Source organism: Macaca fascicularis, chromosome 4 (assembly GCF_037993035.2).
Source record: "Macaca fascicularis isolate 582-1 chromosome 4, T2T-MFA8v1.1".
NCBI classification, from domain to species: domain Eukaryota; kingdom Metazoa; phylum Chordata; class Mammalia; order Primates; family Cercopithecidae; genus Macaca; species Macaca fascicularis.
This window is the reverse complement of record NC_088378.1, coordinates 34039075-34060645: the sequence shown is the minus strand read 5'-3', so window position 1 is coordinate 34060645 and position 21571 is coordinate 34039075. Positions and strand designations below refer to the sequence as shown.

Genomic DNA, 21571 nt, shown 5'->3' with positions numbered 1-21571 from the left:
ATCTCAAAAAAAAAAAAATTAAAGAATACTTTAGGGAGACAGTGAAAAAGATGATATCTTTTATTCTGGAACTTTGATGTAAACATGAAATAGGAAGATCACTGGGGGACTATAACATAAAGAACTCAAATAGAAGAAAAGTAATTGCTATGAGTTCAACCCCCCACCTAAGCCAATTTTTAGTGTTATAGTCTTCTTGCCAATCTCCTAAATATTAAGATCTAAACGGTCATGCATAATTTCTCAGGATTTTCTATATAATGAAAAACTGATTTGAAAAATTAGTTTAAACCAGTTTACACTAAACTTAGTTATGTAAACTAATTTAAACTAATTTTTCAAATCAGTTTTTTCAAAGATATATGTATTTAATAACAGAAATTTGCAGGTAAACATTATTTGCAGCCAAAGTTGAGTATCATGCAAATGTTATTTTACATGAAAATAAGCATATGAACATACTTTATTTTCTTAAGTTGGAGTACACTTTTATTTATTTTACTTTAATAAATGTGGTTTCATCATGAACAATAAGGTTAAATTTGCGCCTATCTGAATTTTCATGAAGTCCGAATTCTTAACAATTTTAATGTAGCATGTAAGAAAATGAGTTTGTACTGAATTTAAAATATGAAACAAAAAGTGACAAAACCTTTTGGAGGATGGAGTTTGTGGCCAGTTTTCTCACACCACCCAACTGGGTGGATATCCAGAGCGTCTGCATTCACCCAGAAGTCATAGCAATCAGAATACCCATCAAAGTGAAGCTTTATCCGGTATCCACAAACCTGAAACAGGTAAAACAGGTTGAACTATTTTTTTTTGATCCAGAATATTCATATATATATACAAAAATAAACATGGACACCAGGCATGATACAGTCTTAATGTTAATCAAACCACCCACATTAACAGCAATAAAACAACTAAACAAATATCCAGAATCTAAAGACAAAAGCTATTACATTTGGAAGAGCTGAGCTGCGGCATTCTGACAACATTCTCAGTCACATTAGGAGCACACGGATAGGGGGCAAAGCATAATATCCCAAAAGTGCAGGTCCTTTCTCCACTCCCTACGTTGTACCAGGATGTGTCCCCGAGGTAAGCTGGAAGGCACACCAGCACAGCACACTCAGCTCTAGCATGGCCCCAAAGTGGATGCTCTGCCCTGCACTGAATGCTGCAGACCACAGCTGGCGCATATGCACAGAAGTCAAGCGTTTCTTCTCCACCAAAGCTGGGTTGGAAGGAAGAAAGAAAAGCATCTCTCCTGGTTTATTACTTGGATGAGACAGGCTCCTAAGAATGCTAGTAAGAATGTACTCTGTATAACACATGCCGTACATATGCCTACAGGGCCCCACTTAGGGACATTCTGAGTTAGAAGGTCATATAGGCTTATGAGACCTGAGCCGGATCATACCCTCCCCCTGGGCTTTCAGAGAGAAGGTTCAGCCCCTCGGACTTCTTCCCACTAACACAAGCAGATGTGTTCAGGTAGAAACACATACCACACCAGACCTCTACCCGCTCCGTGAGCATCTGTCCTGCAGAACCCTGAATGATGGACTTAGACCAGAGTGCAGAGCCAGGACAATCAATCCTCAAATAGTGAGGCAGCTGTACAGTTACTGTCATGGCAAGTTCTCTAAAACATATTGCTAAAATTCAAGTGGCAGAACACATAACAGAGAATGAGTTAGTTTATGAGAAAATTAGACATGTGGGGGTCCACATGTATATTTATGGGTATATGATTATGTATACATATATGTATTGTGTGTATACATATATATAAGTATATGCATTTATATACATACATTAATATGCACACATATGCATATATACATAAACACACAGTAAAAAGAAGTCGGGATGAATATTTGCCAAAATGTTAATAATGATTTCTTCTAGGAAGTGGTAGTAAAAAGTAAAGGGCAAAATGGAAACGATGGACTTTTAATATTTTCTTATATGAGTATTTTTTCAATTAAACTGTATTGATACACCACATACATAAAATTTACAACTAAGCGGACTCCCCCCAAAGAGAACAGTCTCTCCATAGAACTCAGACTGGAATCCTTGGGAAATACAATCTCTCAAGAAAGGCAGGAGATACCGCCACTCCCTGCAGCCACCTCATTCAAAGAAGGCTGCTTCTCTCCTCTGACTCACAGTCAGCTGTCTCTGGCCGATCCTAAGAGCTCAGCCCTTCAGTAACTTACAGCCTCTAGTTCCTCGTGGGCACACAGTTCTGAGCTTCTGCTCCCTTGAGCCAAGCTCTCTCTGTTCTCCCCACAGTCTCTATCTCAGGCTCACTGGAAAGTTATGCTTTGAGAAACAATCTCCCACATCCTCACCCTCCTTGCCCACAGTCATACCTAGCTCGTCCTTCTCAAGCCTTTCCCCAAGGCTGCTCATGTTCCCAACTCTACCTCCTGCAGACACAGGAGGGGTTGCTGCGTCCCACCACACCATGGATCCTAGGCCAGTTCTCCTCTGAGGCTCAAGCCACACGGCTGAAGCAACTCTCCTCCTCTTCTTCGCCCATGCTAACCACCCAAACACTTAGCCCTGGCTTATTCTTTTCCTTTCCATCTGAGTACTTTCATCATCCATACGGATGACTTATCCAATACCCTGGCGTTCTGGCTCCCTTCCTCTCTACTTCAAGCCCTCACTCCCATGAATCTAGTCCCCAACAAGAACTGCTCTGCTTCTTAGTATTACATTTAAAAATCCGACCCTGGGACACATACTCCTATTCCAGTCTGTGAACCCAGTTACCCCCAGCATGCCTCTTCCTCAATCTCAACAGAAACTCTAATCTCACACTGATCCCTCTACTTCCTCCCTAGCAGCGCCCCTCACCCCAAGTCTTCCTTTTCTAGCAATACCTCAAAAAACATTTTCTTGACAACATTTTTAAATTTCTGCCCTAACATCCTTTGCAAAATATTTGCCTGGTGACAATCCATCATTTCAGGTATCCATCTTGTCTCCACCTAACCGAGTCTAGTAAATGCTGCTGGGAAGGAAAAAATGACATACCGCCAGTCTTTATTATTCGCATATTGTATTCCACATTTGTGAAGTCATCTACTTGATACAATTTATTTGTAACCCCTAAATAATACATTCTGCAGTGTTCGTGGACATGCACAGACTGACAACACTTTTGAGTCACTCAACATGCATGTTCTCAGCTGAAGTCAATCAAGAAGGCGCTTTACTTTCTTGTTTCAGCTCTCATACTGGGAACAAGAGTCTTTTGTGTGGTCTATTTCGTGCCACATGTTCTACATTTTTGTGCTTTTCTTGGGTGATGCTGCTGTTTAAAATGGCCCCTGACACAGTGCTGAGGTGCTGTGTAGTGTCCCTAAGTGCCAAAAGGTTGTGATGTTGCCCTACAGAGAAGAAACTTGTGCTAGATAAGTTTCATCAGGCAGGGGTGATAGTGCTCGCTCTTGTGAGTTCAATTTTTAATGAATCAACAATATATATTTAAATGAGGTGTCTTTAAACAGAAACACACATAAAACAAGGTTACATACTGATCAGCAGATGAAAATGTGACCAGAGGCTCACAGGAAGCTAACCCTCTACTTCCCCTAAGAGCAATGGTTCCATACTCGGTAATTTGTGGAGCATAATTACTGCGAATAATGAAAATGAACCAACAAGAATCAACTCCATAACATGGAGTACTATCCAATGGTTAAAAAGAATATGTATGCCAGGTGTGGTGGCTCATGCCTGTTATACAAGCACTGTGGGAGGCCAAGATGGGAGGATTGCTTGAGCCCAGGACTTCAACACCAACCTGGGCAACATTGCAGGACCCCATTTCTAAAAAAAAAAAAAAAAAAAAAAAATTATCTGGGCATCAGGTGGTACACGCCTACACGAGAGGTCCCAGCTACACAAGAGGCTGAGATGGGAGGATCGCTTGTGCCCAAAATGTTGGGGCTACAGTGAGGCCATGTTCACGTCACTGCACTCTAGCCTCAGTTATAGAGAGAGACCCCATCTCAAAAAAAAAAAAAGTGAGCGTGTGTGCGTCAAAAACAAAATGCAGTACATACTATTATACACAGAGAAAACATCTGGAAGGCACACAGTCAACTGTTAAGGGTCATGCTCTCTGGGATATGGAATACGAAAGGAAGGAAGGGGGATGGGAAAATACTCTTACACTATTAATAGTTGAAGTTTTCAGAATGAGCAAACATTACTTTTATAATAAAAAATAGGGAAGGTAAAATAAATCTGCAAAAACCAAAAGCTGAAAAACAGACATATATCATAAAAATTCACTCTCTCTTTTACAGTTGAACTTCTCAAAAGCAGTCTATACTTACTGCTTCCTCACAATCATTTTCTAAAACTCAACTCTGTTCCCAAACACTCCAATTGCCCTGGCGCAAGACACAATTCCCTCAGGCTCCTTGAGAACAATCACAGCTTCTGACACCACTGCTTCTTCCCCACTTCAACTGCCCAGTCTCCCTGGTTCCTACTGCAGGCCCCTCTCCTGGTTCCTTTCTCTGCCTCTCGCTGTTCCTTTTCAGGATCCTGCTCTATTCTTTCTCCTGCACCATTCTCTTACTTGATGGTATTCTTCAGGGATAGCGACTCACGCCTTGTCCTCTCCCTGGGCAATATCATCCACTTCAAAGGACAAACACAGATCATCCACCAAGAAACTCTGACCCTCCCCTTCCAACTCAAAAGGGTCTAACAAAAACTCGAGTCCAGGAAGGAGAGAACATACAATGTCTGATCAAGTTTGAGAGTGACAGTATTCTCACTGTAAATAAAATCTACAAAAATGTTCCACAACAGTTTTCTGATATGAGTAAGAGAATCCAGTTACTTCCTTTCACTACATAATACACGATTACAAGCTGCAAGTTCCTTTAACACTCAGTGCCTCAAGTTTCTCATCTGAAAAATGGGAGGGAATGGGTTCTACCTCAAAAGGTTGTTTTGAGAACTAATAAGAGCTAACAGATGGGCCAGGTGCAGTGGCTCACGCCTGTAATCCCAGCACTTTGGGAGGCTGAGGCAGGTGGATCGTCTGAGGCCAAGAGTTCAAGACCAGCCTGGCCAACATGGCGAACCTCATCCCTACTAAAAATACAAAAATTAGCCAGGCATGGTGGCACGTGCCTGTAGTCCCAGCTACTCGGGAGGCTGAGGCAGAAGAATCACTTGAACCTGGGAGGCGGAGGTTGCAGTGAACCGAGATTGCGCCACTGCACTCCAGCCTGGGTGACAGAGCGAGATCAAAAAAAAAAAAAAAAAAAAAAAGAGCTAACAGATGAAAAGTACTTCGATTAGCCGCAGGCACATAGTATACCCTATGTAACCGTACGTTATCATTGACTGAGGCTGCCATGATCCAGCTACCACATGGTACTGCGTTCTGCAGAAGCCAAGCTTCTTATAAGTTCATTAGGTAATTAAACAATAGTATGATACCTAAAACTAGTACACAAGACTATCTTATTCTTTTGGGAGGAATTTTTTAAATAGATAGACTTCTGGCTCAAGGGAGGGAGCAAGGAGGAGGCTAGCATAGGAGGAAACACATTTTTTAAAGTACTCTCAGTAACATATGTATGTATAATTGACTTGGTCATTTTTTCCGGAAAAATTTCATACAGATACCTTAAAATACTTACATATATATGTGTGTGTGTGTGTATATATATATAAAAAACTATCTGTTGGTCTGTTCCTTATGTTAAGGAATACAGTAAGGCAAAGGAAAGGCTATAGAATCAGACAGACATGGGTTCAAATCCTGGTTCTACCATTTTGAAGCTGTGTGGTCACAGTTTTTAAAGCACTCTCAGTAATATATTAGACTGAGATCTATATTTACATATTTGGCTTGGTCATTTTTTTCCTGAAAAATTTCACAGAGATACCTTGAAATACTGAAAAAGAAAACAAAACATAAGTATCTGTTGTTCTGTTCCTTATGGCAAAGGCTATGGCATCAGACAGACACTGGTTCAATTCCAGGTTCTACCACTTTGAAGCTGTGTGATCTTGTATCTATTATTTCATCACTCTGAGCCTCAGTTCCCTAACCTACAAAACAGAGCTTGGGAAAAACCACAACGTGCACAGGATTCTTATAAAGATTAAACGAAATAATGCACACAAAACAGTAAGCACCGTGCCTGGCATGAAATACAACCAATGGCAGTTTTTCCTCATTTTAAATCCCCATAATCACCATTTTATTTTAAAAATAAAGATGAGGCAAAGCTTACCTCTGCCACGGTGAGGACACAGTACACAGACTGATGCTCAGGATCCACGCCTTCTAATTTCATGCCAACTTTGAATCCATTTTTGTTATATGGAAAGGACTGGTGCTAAAATGCAAAATGACAGCAGCTTTAGTCCCTTATCCCAAAGGCCTAGTTAAAAATGTAAATAGTTACCATTTTAAAAATAAAGACTAACCAAATACATAATTTCTAAAAATCCACAGAAAAAGAATAAAAAACCCAATGAAAAAATGGACCAAGGCCATAAATAGATCCTAGGAAAGGAAATGTAATGCCATATACCCTTTGTGTTCTACATATTTGAAAAGATGTTCGACCTCATGCAGAAGTAAAATTACACTAAGATATGTTTCACCTGTCAGGCTGATAAAGATCAAAAAATTGGACAACACTGTGTTGGTAAAGCTGTAGGAAAACAGATACATGTACACATCACTAGGAAGAATGAAAATTGGTACAACCTTTAGCAATTTCGTAATATCAATCAAAAAATTCTTTTTGACACAACAATTCTAATTCCAGGAAATTACCCAAGAGATACTCACACATGTGAAAAATGACTGGTATAGAAGACTATTCACCAAAGCATATAGCAAAAGATTTGAAAGTATATATGTATGTATGTGCAAATCAATAGGGAGCAACCTAAATTATTACAGAACAGGCCTAAGATGGAATACTATGTATTGCTATAAAAGAATGGCGAAGAGATTCATGACTCAGGATGGAATCATCCTCAAACTGTCAAGTTAAACAAAAAAAGCAAAGTCCAAAAAGTATACAACATATGTTACCATTTGGTTTAAGACAGAAAGGGAAGGATCTGTGTGTGTATATATATATACACACATACATTGCTTATATGAACATATAATTTTCCAGGAAGGGAATATAAGAACTGGTAACACTGGTTACTTCAGGAGAGGCAAACCTGGTGCCTGGGGGACAGGGCTATGAGAGACATTCTTTATACTATCGTAGTACTTTTATATTTTGAATCACATGCATTCATTACTGATTCAAGGAATTAGCTACATCTAAACTTTTTTTTTTAATGTAAAAAAGTCTATTCTCTAAAGGACCAAAGCTACAGAAAATAATTACAGAGAACAAGTTTATATGTAATTACTACTATATTTAAATCAAATATTCTTAATGTAGATGTATCATCCTAACATTTACTATTCATCACTTTTTAAAAGCTTGCTATGTTCGTACCTACATAAAAATACATCTATGGCCGATTAATTACATACCATGATTAAATATAATGAAATAATTTAAACCAAGGGTCAGCAAACGCCAGTCTGTGGGTCAAACCCAGCGCACCATGAGTTTTATAAACAGTCTTACTGGAACATAGCGATGCCCACTTGTCTAAATATTCTCTATGGTTGCTTTTGTGCTACGATGACCTGAGTTGTTGCAACAGAGGCCACATGCTCTGAAATGCCTAACATATTTACTATCTGACCCTTTACCAAAAAAGTTTACCAACCCTTGTTTTTTTGTATGTGTGTTTTTTTGTTTGTTTGTTTTGAGACAGGGTCTTGCTCTGTTGTCCAGGCTAGAGTACAGTGGCAGGATCGTAGCTCACTGCAACTTTGAACACCATGCTCGGCTATATTTTTATTTATTTATTTTTTTAGAGGTAGGGTCTCACTATGTTGCTCAGACTGGTCTCGAACTCCTGGCCTCAAGTGATCCTACTGCCTCAACTTCCCAAAGTGATGAGATTGCAGGCAGGCGTGTGCCACTGCACCAGGACCCCAACCCTTGGTTTAGTCCAAGGACATCGACTGCTACTCAGAACTACATCTGATATCTATATTGTTAACTGATTTTAAATCACTTACGACAAAACACTTTTATTGTAGCTAATATAGTGACTCATATTTAGATGTTTTGTTGTGATAGTATGTAAATTGAAGTAACTCATTTTTCATCTCTCAAAGCCACAATCTTGTCGTGAAATTTCCTAAGATTTTTTTCTTCATCTGCTAGTTTTTCACGGTAGTATTAGTACCCTGTTAAAATTCATGATTGCAAGCTCATAAAATGCTGAGAGAAAAGAGCACACATGTGTCAGTGTGCACCCACATGTGGCATGGGGAAGGTACACACACGTCAATGTTAACTGCCCTCCATATAAACACATGCATGAAAAACTGTATGCTGAAAAAATGATCTCAAGTCAAATTTCAGTGGAAACAACAATCCTAATTCAGGCTGGTATCCCAGCTCCTGTGCCCTTGCAGATCATGTCTCTAGAAGGGCCCATACCTCCTTGAACAGCTTCGCGGGCACTGCCACAGCTTTCTCCTCTTCCAGATAGGATGCCCAGCACCACGCTTTCTTTCCTTTAGGAGGCAGACCTGAAAGGCAAGCGAAACTGAAATGAGAGAATTTCCAAATCTAAGCCAGCAGGGCTTCATCTGTGAACTCACACTTCCCTGACTGATACTTTGCCTGGCTCTTCTCTGCCTTCCAGGGCTGGTATCTCTCAGTCTCTCTTCCTGGCTCCTCTTCCCAAGAACCAAGATAAAAACCGAACTGTGGTTTGCACCCTCAGTGAGGAGGGTAGGAGATGGAAGTGGAAGAACTTAGAATAAAGGAAGATGACAGCAGGAAGTCAAGACAAAACACTACCACAGAAGCTACAGGAAGGGGGAGCTTCTAGAAGTAGGATGCTCAAAAAATTTTCCCTAAGAGATCAAGAAGTTGAGGACTGTGGAAAGGCCAGTGCATTGAATGGCTGCTAGTCTTGAAAAGGAAGGAAAACAATCAATATAGTGAAAGGCAGATTTTTAGGTGCAAAAAGAATGCGTAAGTGATAAAAATAATGGAGGCACTTAATATTCGTTTTATATATTTTGGATTAATTAGAAAAAGACTGGAAATGAAGGAAAAATATAATAGCCTGATGGGGAGCAAAGTTGAGAGAAAGGTACTTTGGGGATGAGACTGGAACAGGCTAAGGTAGAGTACACAAAGAGAAGAAAAAAATCGGAAAACTTATGGAAAAAATGTGACTGAAGGAACAAGGTCCCAGAAGAGCCAGGGGCCTGGAAGTTCATCCGGGGTAAAAAAGAAGGGCAAGAGAAAGGATGGCCAAAGAAACAGACATTTCGAGGCAGAGCGCGGAGGAGCTGAGGAATTTACACCCTTCATCTCAGTGACGTAAAACAGAAGGTCAGCTCTGAAAAGACACAAAAGTTAAGCTGTGTGCCTGGGGCAGGTGGGGCTATTTCCGATTTTTTAAGGAATTAACAGAACAAGGCTAGAATGCACCCCAGCACTGAGGAGGAGCGCCTGGTCCATGGCCCTGGTTTGTCGGGACAGTATGACTGTGCAGGCTGTGAGCTGAGGCAGGCAACGGGATAGAGCCTAGCGGGGGACACCCCCCAGGGCCTCTATGGAAGTGACCCAAGGTCCACAGAGAATAAGCAGAAAAGTACATCGAGACAAATACTAAAGGGAAGGGCTTCAGGGCCGGCTTCCTCCTGGAAATAAAATGCTGCATGAGGAACAATGGAACAAACAAAAAAAAGGGCCAGGGAAGGTGGCTCGCGCCTGTAATCCCAGCACTTTGGGAGGCGGACCCGGGCAGATGGCTTGAAGTCAGGAGTTCGAGACCAGCCTGGACAATATGACGAAACCCCATCTCTACTAAAAATACAAAAATTAGCCGGGCACAGTGGTGCACAACTGTAATCCCAGCTACTTGGGAGGCTGTGGAAGGGGAATCACGTGAACACAGGAGGTGGAGGCTGTTGTGAGCCAAGATTGCGCCACCATACTTCAGCCTGGGTGACAGAGTGAGAATCCATCTCAAAAACAGAGGGGAGGGGAAGGGAAGGGAAGGGAAGGGAGGGGAGGGGGGGAGGGGAGGGGAGAAGAGAGGAGAAGAGAGGAGAAGAGAGCAGAAGAGAGCAGAAGAGAAGAGAAGAGAAGAGAAGAGAAGAGAAGAGAAGAGAAGGAAAAAAACAGGTTCCATGCCAGGAGCTCATATTTTGAGAGGAAACATTAAAAACCTCAAACTGTGGGAAATGAACAAGAACAGAGGTTTTAGTAAAGACGCAGAGGCAAGAAACACCTACTTGATGAGGGGGACAGAGAGAGAGAGGGAGAGAGGGAGAGAGGGAGAGAGGGAGGGAGGGAGGGAGAGAGGGAGGGAGGGAGGGAGGGAGAGAGGGAGGGAGGGAAGGAGGGAGATGAGGAAAGGGGGACAGAGGGAGGCAGGGAGGGAGAGAGAGAGGGAGGAGGGAGGGAGGGAGGGAAAGAGCGGAAGGGAGGGAGGGAGAGAGAGTGAGGGAGATGGGGGGACAGAGGGAGGGAGGGAGGAGGGAGGGAGGGAGAGAAGGAGGGAGGGAGGAAGAGAGGGAGGGAGTGAGAAAAGGAGGGAGGAGGGAGAGAAGGAGGGAGGGAGGGAGTGGGGGAGGGAGAGAGAAGTAGGGAAGGAGAGAGAGGGAGGGAGGGAAGGAGAGAGAGGGAAGGAGGGAGAGATGGAGAGAAGGAGAAAGGGAGGTGGGGGGGAGGGAGGGGGCGGGGGGGAGGGAGGGGGGAGGGAGAAAGGGAGGGAGGAAGAGGGAGCAGGGGAGAGAACAAGAAAGGGAGGGAGGGAGGAAGGAAGGAAGGAAGGAAGACAGTTCTCATGCTTACCCTGAAACCACTTGAAAGTTATGAATTTTCATTTTTTTCCTTATCCTCAAAATCTCAAATCTTTATTGACAAAACTAAATCAAAGAAAATCCTGAAGTAATACTTTAACTGCCATGACTAAAATTTCCACCTGTGTGAACCATTTTCAATTCCATAAAGTTACAAGTAAGTCTTTATTTTCATCAGCTCACCCTGCTTTAATACAGCCGAATCCCCTCGTCTTTTCCTCCGTGCTCTCTGCGAACCCCTCAGGATTCTTACATCTTGTTTGTTCTCCTACAAAAAGAAAGGAAAATTATGACTTTACAGTTCAAGATATTGGCACCAGTGAATAGTTAGCTGTCAGAAAGCACTTTTTCTGTTGTTCTTTTCTTCAATTTTACCTTATAACTTTTAAGGAAAGTAAGAATAGAGTTCATTTGAAAATTGTGTTGCTTTTGGCCTGAGGTTATTATCAACTAAGACCGTATCCATGTATTACCCACTGGAAGGGCATGGACACCGCTCCCCGCTCCTCGCTCCTTGAAACACTTCCGCCCTCAGCTGCGTGACCACTCCGCTCTGATTTCCCTCACGCCTCACCGGCACCTCTTTGTCTCCTCTGCTGATGTCTCCTCCAATCCAGTTCCCTTCTCTACTCTTTCTAGTCCCTTTCCCTGGGTTTTCAAGGTCGTTTTATAGGCCAGATACTCCCAATCCACATCCCCAGCTTCCTCTTCCTGACTCCATGGGGCTGTACACAAATGCCTACTTGGGCTCTTCATCTGGATAGTTAATCAGCATCTCAAACCCATCAGGGCCAAAGGACTCTTTGTTCTGCACTCCACCCTCATCTTCCCATTCTCAGTAAGAGACATGATTATCCAGTCAATTGTTAAAGCCAAAATTCTAAGCGTTATCCCTGATTTTTCTCTTTTCCTCACACACTCTGACAACCCTACCTCTACTGATTCCCAAATCCACGGACTTCCATCTTCTTTAGCCTTCTTACAGGTCTGGTGCAATAAACTCCTAACTGGTTTCCCTGATTCCACTCAGGGCTACAGTGGTCATTTAAAACATACATCATATCAAAGCATTCCCTTGTCTTAACTTTCCAGAGGCTTCCCCTGAAACTCAGAATACAATGAACACCCATGACTCTTGTTTACCATAAAACTCTACATGCCCTGGGCAACACGTACCTCTTCAACTTCATCTTACTCCATCCTCTCCTAAACTACAGTGACCAGACTTTCTTTTATTTCCTCGAACAGAACATGCTGCGCAAGTTCTTACCTTGAGGACTTTCCTCTGGAAGTTCTACTACCCACAAGACGCCTCACCCTTAACTTCACATAGCTGGCTCCTCTTCATTAATGAGATCATGCTGTTCATGTCATTGTCTTTGGGAGGGCTCCCTTACAACCGGACCTAGAGCAGTCAGCCTGTCCTAATGCCCTATTTTAATTCTCAACGTAGCACTTATCACTAGGTGACATTTCTCCTGTTCACTTTGTTTGTAGATTAAATACCCCCTAAACAAGAATGCAGTGTCTCTGCCAGGAGAGACTCTGTCATCTATCTGTCTTATGCATCCCCTGTATTCTCAGCTCCCAGCACAGTGACTGGCAAGTAACAGTTGTACAGTACTGATCTTAAGGGAAACGCTTCCAGATCTCAAAGTTCCCTTTTCCTATAGGACCATTAATAGATGCTTTAGGAATATGATATTTATGTTTTAATTCACACATTTTGAATGGCTTTTCCCCCAAATATACCTCATATTTATGTGCCCTTTTTTAACCACTCAGATAGTTTTATGAGATCTGTCTGCAATTTAATGAAATTGGATTGGCATTTTGTTGTCAAGAGGAATTTAAGATTCATCTACAAGATTGAATGTGTTTAAACGTTCCCTTTCACCCTAGCACTAAATTTCAAGACATCCCACTTTTTCACCCTGAGAGAAGGATACTATGTTTATGATTCGCATTTTGAGATCAAGACAGCGAGGTGCAGAGAGGCCACGTAACTTGTTGACAGTAACACAGATAGTCCTGGAACCCACATGTGAACTCAGTGGGCTCCAGAGCAGTGCTTGTGACTGTGATGCTACCACTAAAGACGCATCCCTGCACTCCTGGTGTCAGGCAGAGGCACTCACCATTTCATCATCTCTCTCTTCTCCATCCTCCTTGGGGTCCACTTTCAGAGATAATTTTGGTTTTTTCTTCCGACTACACTTAGGATCTTCTTCCTCGTTGTCTTCTTCTATGTCCCTTTCTTCCTTCTGATCTCTGTTGTGTTTATAAACCCAAAATAGTGACAAGAGACAATACCTATCAAACATCTACTTGTTGATCATCAATGCAACAATCATTAAAAAAAAAAAAAATCACCCTCCAAAGGAAAATTCTTTAACTATCAGGAGAAATCTGTAGGCATGAGACTATCATATATCAGGAACACTGAAAACCACTATCACGTATGACATCTGTCAGGGCAGAAAATGAAAATAACCCTGTATATTAATTTCAAAAGGGGGCCAGCGATATGTATGAAATAGGTTCTAACAAGTTATTTGTCTGTCACATCTACCATCTATACTAATAAAAGAATTATTTAGAGATACTTGTTTTCAGGGTCAAACAAGGATCTAGCAGTTATTAAGAATGAAAAATCCAACCAAAAACAGGCGAAGTGTAACTCTGTGAAACATCAGTTAGCCAAGAAAAACAAGACAGTTCCAGCCGGGTGAGGTGGCTCATGCCTGTAATCCCAGCACTTTGGGAGGCCGAGGCGGGCGGGTCATGAGGTCAGGAGATGAAGACCATCCCGGCTAACATGATGAAACCCCATCTCTACTAAAATACAAAAAACTAGCTGGGTGTGGTGGCGTGTGCCTGTAGTCTCAGCCATTCAGGAGGCTGAGGCAGGAAAATCGCTTGAACTTGGGAATGTGGAGGTTGCAGTGAGCCAAGATCACGCCACTGCACTCCAGCCTGGCGACAAGGTAAGACTCCGTCTCAAAAAAAAGAAAAACAAGACAGTTCCCAAGCCTGTGCTGATTAAAATACATGGGAAACGCCACTGAAATATAAATGTCCAGTCGTTTCTTTGTAGTATACGATGATATGCAAGAAAAACACCTGCTTGGCAGTAAGCTGAACTTTGTCAGACAGTCCCCAAGTGGGAAGGTCACACACCACTGCCAGTCACAGCTGATGCCGCTGTCTCATAATCCTCAGTCCACCCCTTCAGATCATCAGTGACACAACTCACTACTACACTCTTCCCTATGGCCATTTCCACACCGGTGATTACAAATCAGTGGAAGCTTTATGCCATATGTGGAGTTTTAGCCGAGTTACCTAAGAATTCCCAAAATATAAACAAAACTATGGTTCTATAAATGTGTCATCAAAACGTGTATTTAGCCCAGAAAAAACTAAATACTCTTAGCTGAAGAACAATCAAATGAATGGAAACAGAAGACTGAAGGCAGGGGCAGAGGCTGTTTTGCAGGCAGAATGTTAGTAATACAACTCAGACCAGGCACGACAGACATCACCAGGTCCCATATAGGGGTTAGGGCCCATGTGGCCCTAAAGGAAAAGTCTCTGGGAAAAAGGTATCAAAAGGTGACCAATGTCAGAGAGCATCAAACTTCTATATTCTCAGGCACCATGACTTTGGACTCTAAAACTCATTTTATAGATGGAATGGGGAAAAAACCTACTTATCTTTGATGTGCCGAGCACAATTCTGGCTGCAATAGTTTCCTCCAGAAAGACACTCATCTACGTTGCCATACTGACAACAGTTCTCACAGAACTGAAGCCCTTCTACTTTCACTGGATCCTTCAACCTGAAAGGCACCCCAGTCTTCTCTGAAAAGACTAGAAGATGAAAAGAAGAAATGCAAATTAAAAGCATGACAGAAGACATTCTAAAATACAATTAAACTTTTTCTTCTAATAATTTTGTTAGCAACACAATAAAGAATAGTGTTTGTTGAATGAATGAATGATCAAATGATAGTGTTTTTGCGGGGTATGGGCTCTGTAAAAATCACTCAAGTCATTCAAATAATGAAAAAATATTCTGCAGAAAGGATAAACAAAAGCTTGCCCAAGGCTTTTCTACAGAGTTCAAAGTAAAATGAAGAAAATTTCATTAGTCACTAAATTCAGAAGACGCATATATCGATCTATAAAATCCTCTTCTATATTTGTATCTTTCAGAAAATTTCAAAGGATCATCTTTTATTTCACATTTATAATCTGTTGATGAATGATTTTGTTTCACTTAATTGGCTAAATCAACATCTCATCTATTACGCTTTCAATGTAATACATTTCCTGAATCATAGCTATCCAAATTGTGCAGAAACTCACATCTCCTTTTGCCTGAATTGTTAGGCTAATCATTCATTCAGCCAACAGTTATTAGGCACCAATTTATTCTAGACATTAATAATGATAGTAGAGACCTTGCCCAAGAGAGCTCACAGTCTAGAAGAGAAGAGAGGCAAGAAAACCAGTATTTATAATAAAATGTGATACATGCAATACTAGAGGCATAAACAACGTCCAGAAGTAGTACAGAAGAAGTGATCCATTCAGCCTGGGGTAAGGTCAGAGAAGGATTTTCTGATAGAAAGCCTCAACAGGGTTTTGAAGGCCAAAGAGGAATTTACCAACTGGACAAAGAGAGAAATGGCATTTGAGCCAGAAAAAGCAGCATGAGTAAAGGCAAGAAAGCATGAAACCACATGATGTGTTGGGAAAATTACACATAATTCTGTGCTGCTGGCACTGCCAGGACACAACATACAAAGAAGGAAATGGAGACTGAGGAGACAAAGCGAGCAGGGAGGTGCACACAGCACCCAGATCTTTGTATGTTCTGCTAAAAAGGCAATGAGAAATCAGTGAAGTGTCAGGTAAGCAATCTATGTAAGTTCCTCTGGCTTCAAGGTGCAGGACCAATTGGAAGGGGATAAAATTAGAAGCAGACTGACATCTGCAATAGCTCAGATGAGAGTTGAGAAGAGCCTACATTAAGGCTGTGGCAAAGATGATAGGTAGAAAAGGCCAGATCTGAGACATAATAGGAAATAAAAATCAAGAGGTATAAGTAACAGGATATGGGGATGAGAAGAACAAATTCAGGATGACTCCTATATTTCTTTCTTGTCCACTGGGTGGATGGTGCTATTGTCAACTGAAATATGGGTTAGGGAAGAAAGAGCAGGTTTGTGGGGAGGGGAGAAAGAAATAGAAAATGAATTGCATTTCAGACGTGGAGTTTGAGGTACCTGTGGGACATCCAGGTGGAGATGTCCAGTAGGCAGGTGGAAATACGGGCCTGGAGCTCGGGGGAGAGGTCGGGGCTGGAGATGTAGATTTAGGAGTCATCAGCATATAGGTGTTAGTTACAACCATCGGAGTAGATGAGAAAAAAAGTGGCAGGCTTTTGGCTAAATCACCTGTGTAGGCTACAACATGGATTTACTTAATTTCCAACTAACCTTGTGCTACTACAGATCTGGCATTAGGAAAGAAGACAGTTTATAGTTATTTTAAAATATAAAAGCTGGCTCCTATCAGTTTCATTATAGAAATTTACCTAACAACATGAGGGATAAAAATTACCCGGGGCCTTCAAAATTCCAGCCTATTATAAAATTTTTGATATTCTTATTTCGAATCTTTCAAACGCAAGAAATAAAATGCAGATGACCCATCCTTACCTTCTTGAGCAGTTGGTACCATCCAAGTGGTGGTAGCAGTTGCTTTTTTAACGTTTTCCATCTCATTCTCATCTGTAATAACTTCCAAGGCTCCAAACTCATTTACCCGAAACTAGCGACAACAGAGCAGAAAGGCAAAATTTACAAAAGTGCTCAGGAAAGTCATTAATTATTTAACGGCTGACACATATAGTCTTCAAGCAAATTAATTACATGTTAAAAGTTAATTTAGACAATTATATCCTGATAAGCCTCCCAACAATACTAAGACCTTTGCATTTTACTAGTTTTGGAATTCAAGGAAGGAGAACAGAACAAAGCAGCAAGGTCTGCTGAAGGATATCAACAACCCTGCTCTGCCCTGACCTATAGAGTTGGCAGTTTACTTGATGGGCTATCATTTCGAACACACTTTGTGTGTGTGTGTGTGTGTGTGTGTTAACTAATTCTTACGTCATATTTTTGCTTATTTAAAAATCACATTTAGTAAAAGGAAAATGACTCTTTTCCCAGGAATCAATTTGTCTTGCCCAAGCTCACCCAGTTCGGAGAGAAGGAATATCCCTATGCCAGAAATAATGGCCTGGACATCCTTTTCCTTATAATCCAAGACGTGAGCACAGAAGGCTGAAGCATGAGCCACATAACCCCAATGCCAAACTTCCTCTTTCTTCCACCGCTCTTTAGAATTCTGCATTATCTTCATTTATAGTCCTCTAAAATAACTGGAAATTTCTCTGGGAGCTGAACAAGTAGTCTACCAGCTACACGCCGATTTTATCACTAAAAAGCAAGAGCATCTTGATTTCACGGACATTCCCATTTCAAATACTGAAAATTTCCTTTCACCTGAGAGCAAGCTTCAAACAAAATAGGTTTCTACAACGACCTGTTTGTACTGTGTGTACGCATTGAAGGCTTAGCCATTACCTACGTGTGGAGACCCTGTTCTCTCTGAAACAGCGAGGTTTACTCACACATTCATGAGTTTCAAGCAGTTTTCCGTATTCCTTCTGTTTTTCCATAAAACAGAATAACATTAAGGACCCACTAATTTTAGCAGGTGATGAAAAACTAGAAAGCTCAGAATTCAAAAGGATAGTAAGATGTTTCAGATCTTTCAGAGAAATTATGAGCATGCAAATATGTAGTGCTTAAGCAAGGCCCTCCATTTGCCAATCCGAAAAAAATCGATCTGGACAACATGCCAATATAATGATTTATTTAACTAAACTACATTCTGACTGCAAGTTGGAAAACTCTTAGGCAAAAAGTATCAATAATTATTCTTTCTATCAGGTGAAAACAGCACCTTAAACAATGTTCTCTGTATAGTCCACAACTATGAAATGGTTTCTAGACTAAATGTGTGGAAATGATTAAGGATTGTGAGAATGTCTTCTCCCTACTACGTATTCCAGATACAAGTTCCCAGGTAAAATGTGAGTACTATACCAAGTGCATATACCAAAATGTCAACGTAGGAAGAGGCAAAACTTTATTTAGAAGGAAAAGAGCTAAAAATAACTTCACTTTTGGAAAAAGAAATCTTTAAAAAAATGTTTTTAATGATTACTCTGAAGACAGAATATTTCAAAATAAGGCTGACAGTACCATCTGCTGGGCAAGAGCAGAAAGAACAAGCTACCATGATAATTATTAATTAATGACATTAAAGAATGTGATAAAAATCAATTTGAATTAAAATTCAAAAACAATAGGCACAAGCTTGACAATGCACTTCAGGTAATTTTGCTTTTACCTTATGTCACCGATGTTAATTTATGCTTATTTGACAAATACAAAATGTAAGAAATAGCATCAAACATTTACATTAAACAGAAAGTCTCCCATGGCTTAAGTTTTCAAATTGCTGTAAAACAGCAAACCACTCTCCATTTCAAAGACCGAGAAAGAAAACACCACTGAGTGAAATCTCCAAGTCAGAACTCAGACCTCTGACATCTGGAAGCTTCAGGTTCAAACACTTTCAAAGTTAAAAGGAAAGATTCCCACAATGCAACATTCAATCCCAGTCAGTTTTTCTTTCTCCTAAAATTTATTGCCAGGAACTGACCTACAGTCTAAGTACAAAGTAAAGATGCAATGTCACTTCGGGGCACAGTTCACTCTTCTAAGCCAAAGATCCACAAATGGACTTTGAGGGTTGATTAATCCCATAAAATAGATGCAAAATTATGATATGTGCATATACAGCTTTCTGGGGATACGATTCATAGTTTTCAAGGCATGTTATAAGCCTGAAAAAAAATGAAGAATATCTGCTCTTACCAAAGTTGCTTATCTCAAAAATTAAATACCTCAAAACATTTTCAAAATATCCTCTCATATGCAAAAACATATAGGGATCAAATTTTTCTGTGACTTCTCAATTTGGGCTTACTGTGTCTTCCACAACATTGTTATCATAGAAAATGTTAGACCACAAAGGTTGATAGGTCCTGCTAACATTACTGAAGTCCTACAGACAGAATTCCAGAAAGACTCATACATTTCCTAACACTATGTTTTCCAATAAAACACCCAGGTTCTGAAATTGGTGATGCTTTCACAAATGGTTTTGGAATGATGGAAACTTCACATTTGTTTATATTTCCTTAAAATCATTAGTTCTTTTAACCTAGAGAGCTAAAATATGTATAAAAACTTGCCAAGTGGCTCCATTCTACAACCAAGAAAGTCAAAATTATAAACTTTACAAAAGGGATTTAATATTAAGCAAATAAAACACATCTGCTGACTTTTTCTGCATGTGGATATATCCAGGTCAATCAGAAAACAATTATGCCTGAAATATATAAGGGACTGCACATGTTTTGTTTGGCTTGAACTACCTTTAATTGATTCAACTCTATTTTTTATTTTTGATTGTAGAGTCAAAGGATCTTTTGCCTATATTTGCCTGATTTAATAATAAATCATTAGAAGATGCTGCTCAGGTTATTGTTTTCATTTTATTACCTTCAATGTTGAGGTGTGAATAGACTTACCAGTGTGTTTTAAGGGCAAAGATGTTTGATAACTAAATTGTTTTCAACGTTAACCAAAGCAAGGCAAAAACCGTGTATTAAGAGTGCGGTGAATTTTACTGTTGGGTTTCTGCCTGCTCCTGCAGGCAGGGTCTTGCTCTTGGCTAACTGGCAATTATTCTTACTAGATAAGATGCTGTCCTCTCAGAAGTGTATCTGCGTTTTACCGAGAGACCCTGAAAGACATTATGACCCAGAGGAACAATTGTCTGTGGATAAATTTCAGACATCATTAGAAGTTCAGGTATGGAAACTGCTCAGGTATGGGAAGCCCTACCACGTACCCCTGCACTGCCACTTAATCACCTCCCTGTTCTTACAGCTGGCCCTGAGACACTAATCTACAAATACTAATTTGCATTTTAAAAGGACAAACTAGGCATCGGTAAAGTTTCCAAAGCTTGCTTAGGCAAAAGTGTTTTAATGACTATAATATTTTCAAGAATGTCAGTGGACACTTGCTGTTTCTCCCTTAACACTCTGTACCTTCTTAAGCTACTCCCTCTTCCGGAAGCCCTTCTCCTTCCCTTCCTCCCTAAAGTATTCATGGAGACTCCTACATATTTCCAGGCACCTGAAGCTCAAATGACATCTGCTTTTCAAAGCCTTCCCAATCCCTCCAGCTGAAATAAATTTTTACCTCCTCTAAATTCCTGTAATATTTTCCTTGCATCTCTTTTGATATGAAAGTGTTTCCTCTCTTTAGACAGCAGTATAGCAGTGGTAAGATAATCCACTTTAAATATCAGAAAAGTCTGGTTTTAAGAACCCTACCAGTAACTGACCTAACCAAGTGAATTAGCCATCCCAGGCCTCCATTTCCCCATCTGTAAACTGACAAGAGAGACAGAACTACCTTTAAAAAGGTAAAATAAAAGAATTAAATAAAAAGATGCAGGTAGTGTTCAGCAGAGAGTACGTTCTCTATTCTTTCCCCTACTGCACCCAGAGAAGACGTCTGTGCTCTGTTTATATAAGCGTTCGATCGCCCAGTGTGGAGAAAGGATTCCAGCAACAGGGAACAGTAAAAACGGCCCAGCATGTGAAGGCTTCAACTAGTGGTTTGGGCTGCGTAGAAAACAAGAGTGGCAGTGGGAGTGAAATGAGACATGGCCAGAGAGGAAAACAGAGGCCAGACCACCAAAAAACTCTTGTGGTAAACTTAAGGGGCTTGAACTTCACCAAAAAGATTCCGGCAACTGTTAAAAAATGTTAAAAAGAAGGGCGTAACTTGACTGGATAACAATCATAGGGCTTTTACAGGAAAAGTTATTTTGAAACAGCAAAAATTGAGGCATATAAAAACCTGTTCCCATGATAAGAAATAGACTTCTATAGATTTGCTGACTATATTACCCACTGAAACACAGAAGCCTGGGTAGGATAAAATAGGCAAAGAATGATGTGAGAGAGAACATTTCATGACTCATTGAAAGTTCTTTCTAATATTCTAATTTTGTGAAAAATCAATTTCTTAATCAGATTTCTCAAGTAACTTGGATTTTAAGTAGGAAGCAAGTGAATTAGAAATCTTCAGTAATATAATCAATTGGGTCATCTCTGAATCTCAGATAAAAAGGGTCATAAGGTAAAAAAAAAAAAAAAAAGACATTTAAATTATTTTTAAAGTGAGGCATCAAACTGTCTACAGTACATGAATTAGATACATGGCAATTACCCAGATAATAAGATGGGTCTGAAAGTTATTATCAAATAACCCAGATGATAATACCTGTTAAATGGCTTAATTACCTGATTACCTTAATACAACTAATAGGTTAATTTCTCAAACTCATTGCTTAGAAAAC

General features: G+C 40.4%; 1 protein-coding gene across 13 annotated transcripts in view; it reads right to left on the bottom strand.

Annotated features, from left to right (window-relative positions):
* The window catches only part of L3MBTL3 (L3MBTL histone methyl-lysine binding protein 3), a 122884-nt gene that overhangs the window by 75350 nt on the left and 25963 nt on the right, over nt 1–21571 (bottom strand). For 8 of the 13 annotated variants that reach the window (XM_005551804.4, XM_065543387.1, XM_065543386.2 and 5 more), the window contains 8 exons: nt 16714–16825; nt 16279–16353; nt 14698–14857; nt 13123–13255; nt 11168–11252; nt 8598–8689; nt 6294–6398; nt 653–788 (listed from right to left, as the gene is read on the bottom strand). In XM_005551804.4, coding sequence (XP_005551861.1) covers nt 653–788; nt 6294–6398; nt 8598–8689; nt 11168–11252; nt 13123–13255; nt 14698–14857; nt 16279–16353; nt 16714–16825 — 898 coding nt within the window. The remainder of the gene's footprint in view (nt 1–652; nt 789–6293; nt 6399–8597; nt 8690–11167; nt 11253–13122; nt 13256–14697; nt 14858–16278; nt 16354–16713; nt 16826–21571) is intronic. The other 5 variants (XM_005551807.4, XM_045391546.2, XM_045391547.2 and 2 more) reach the window with 1 other exon arrangement.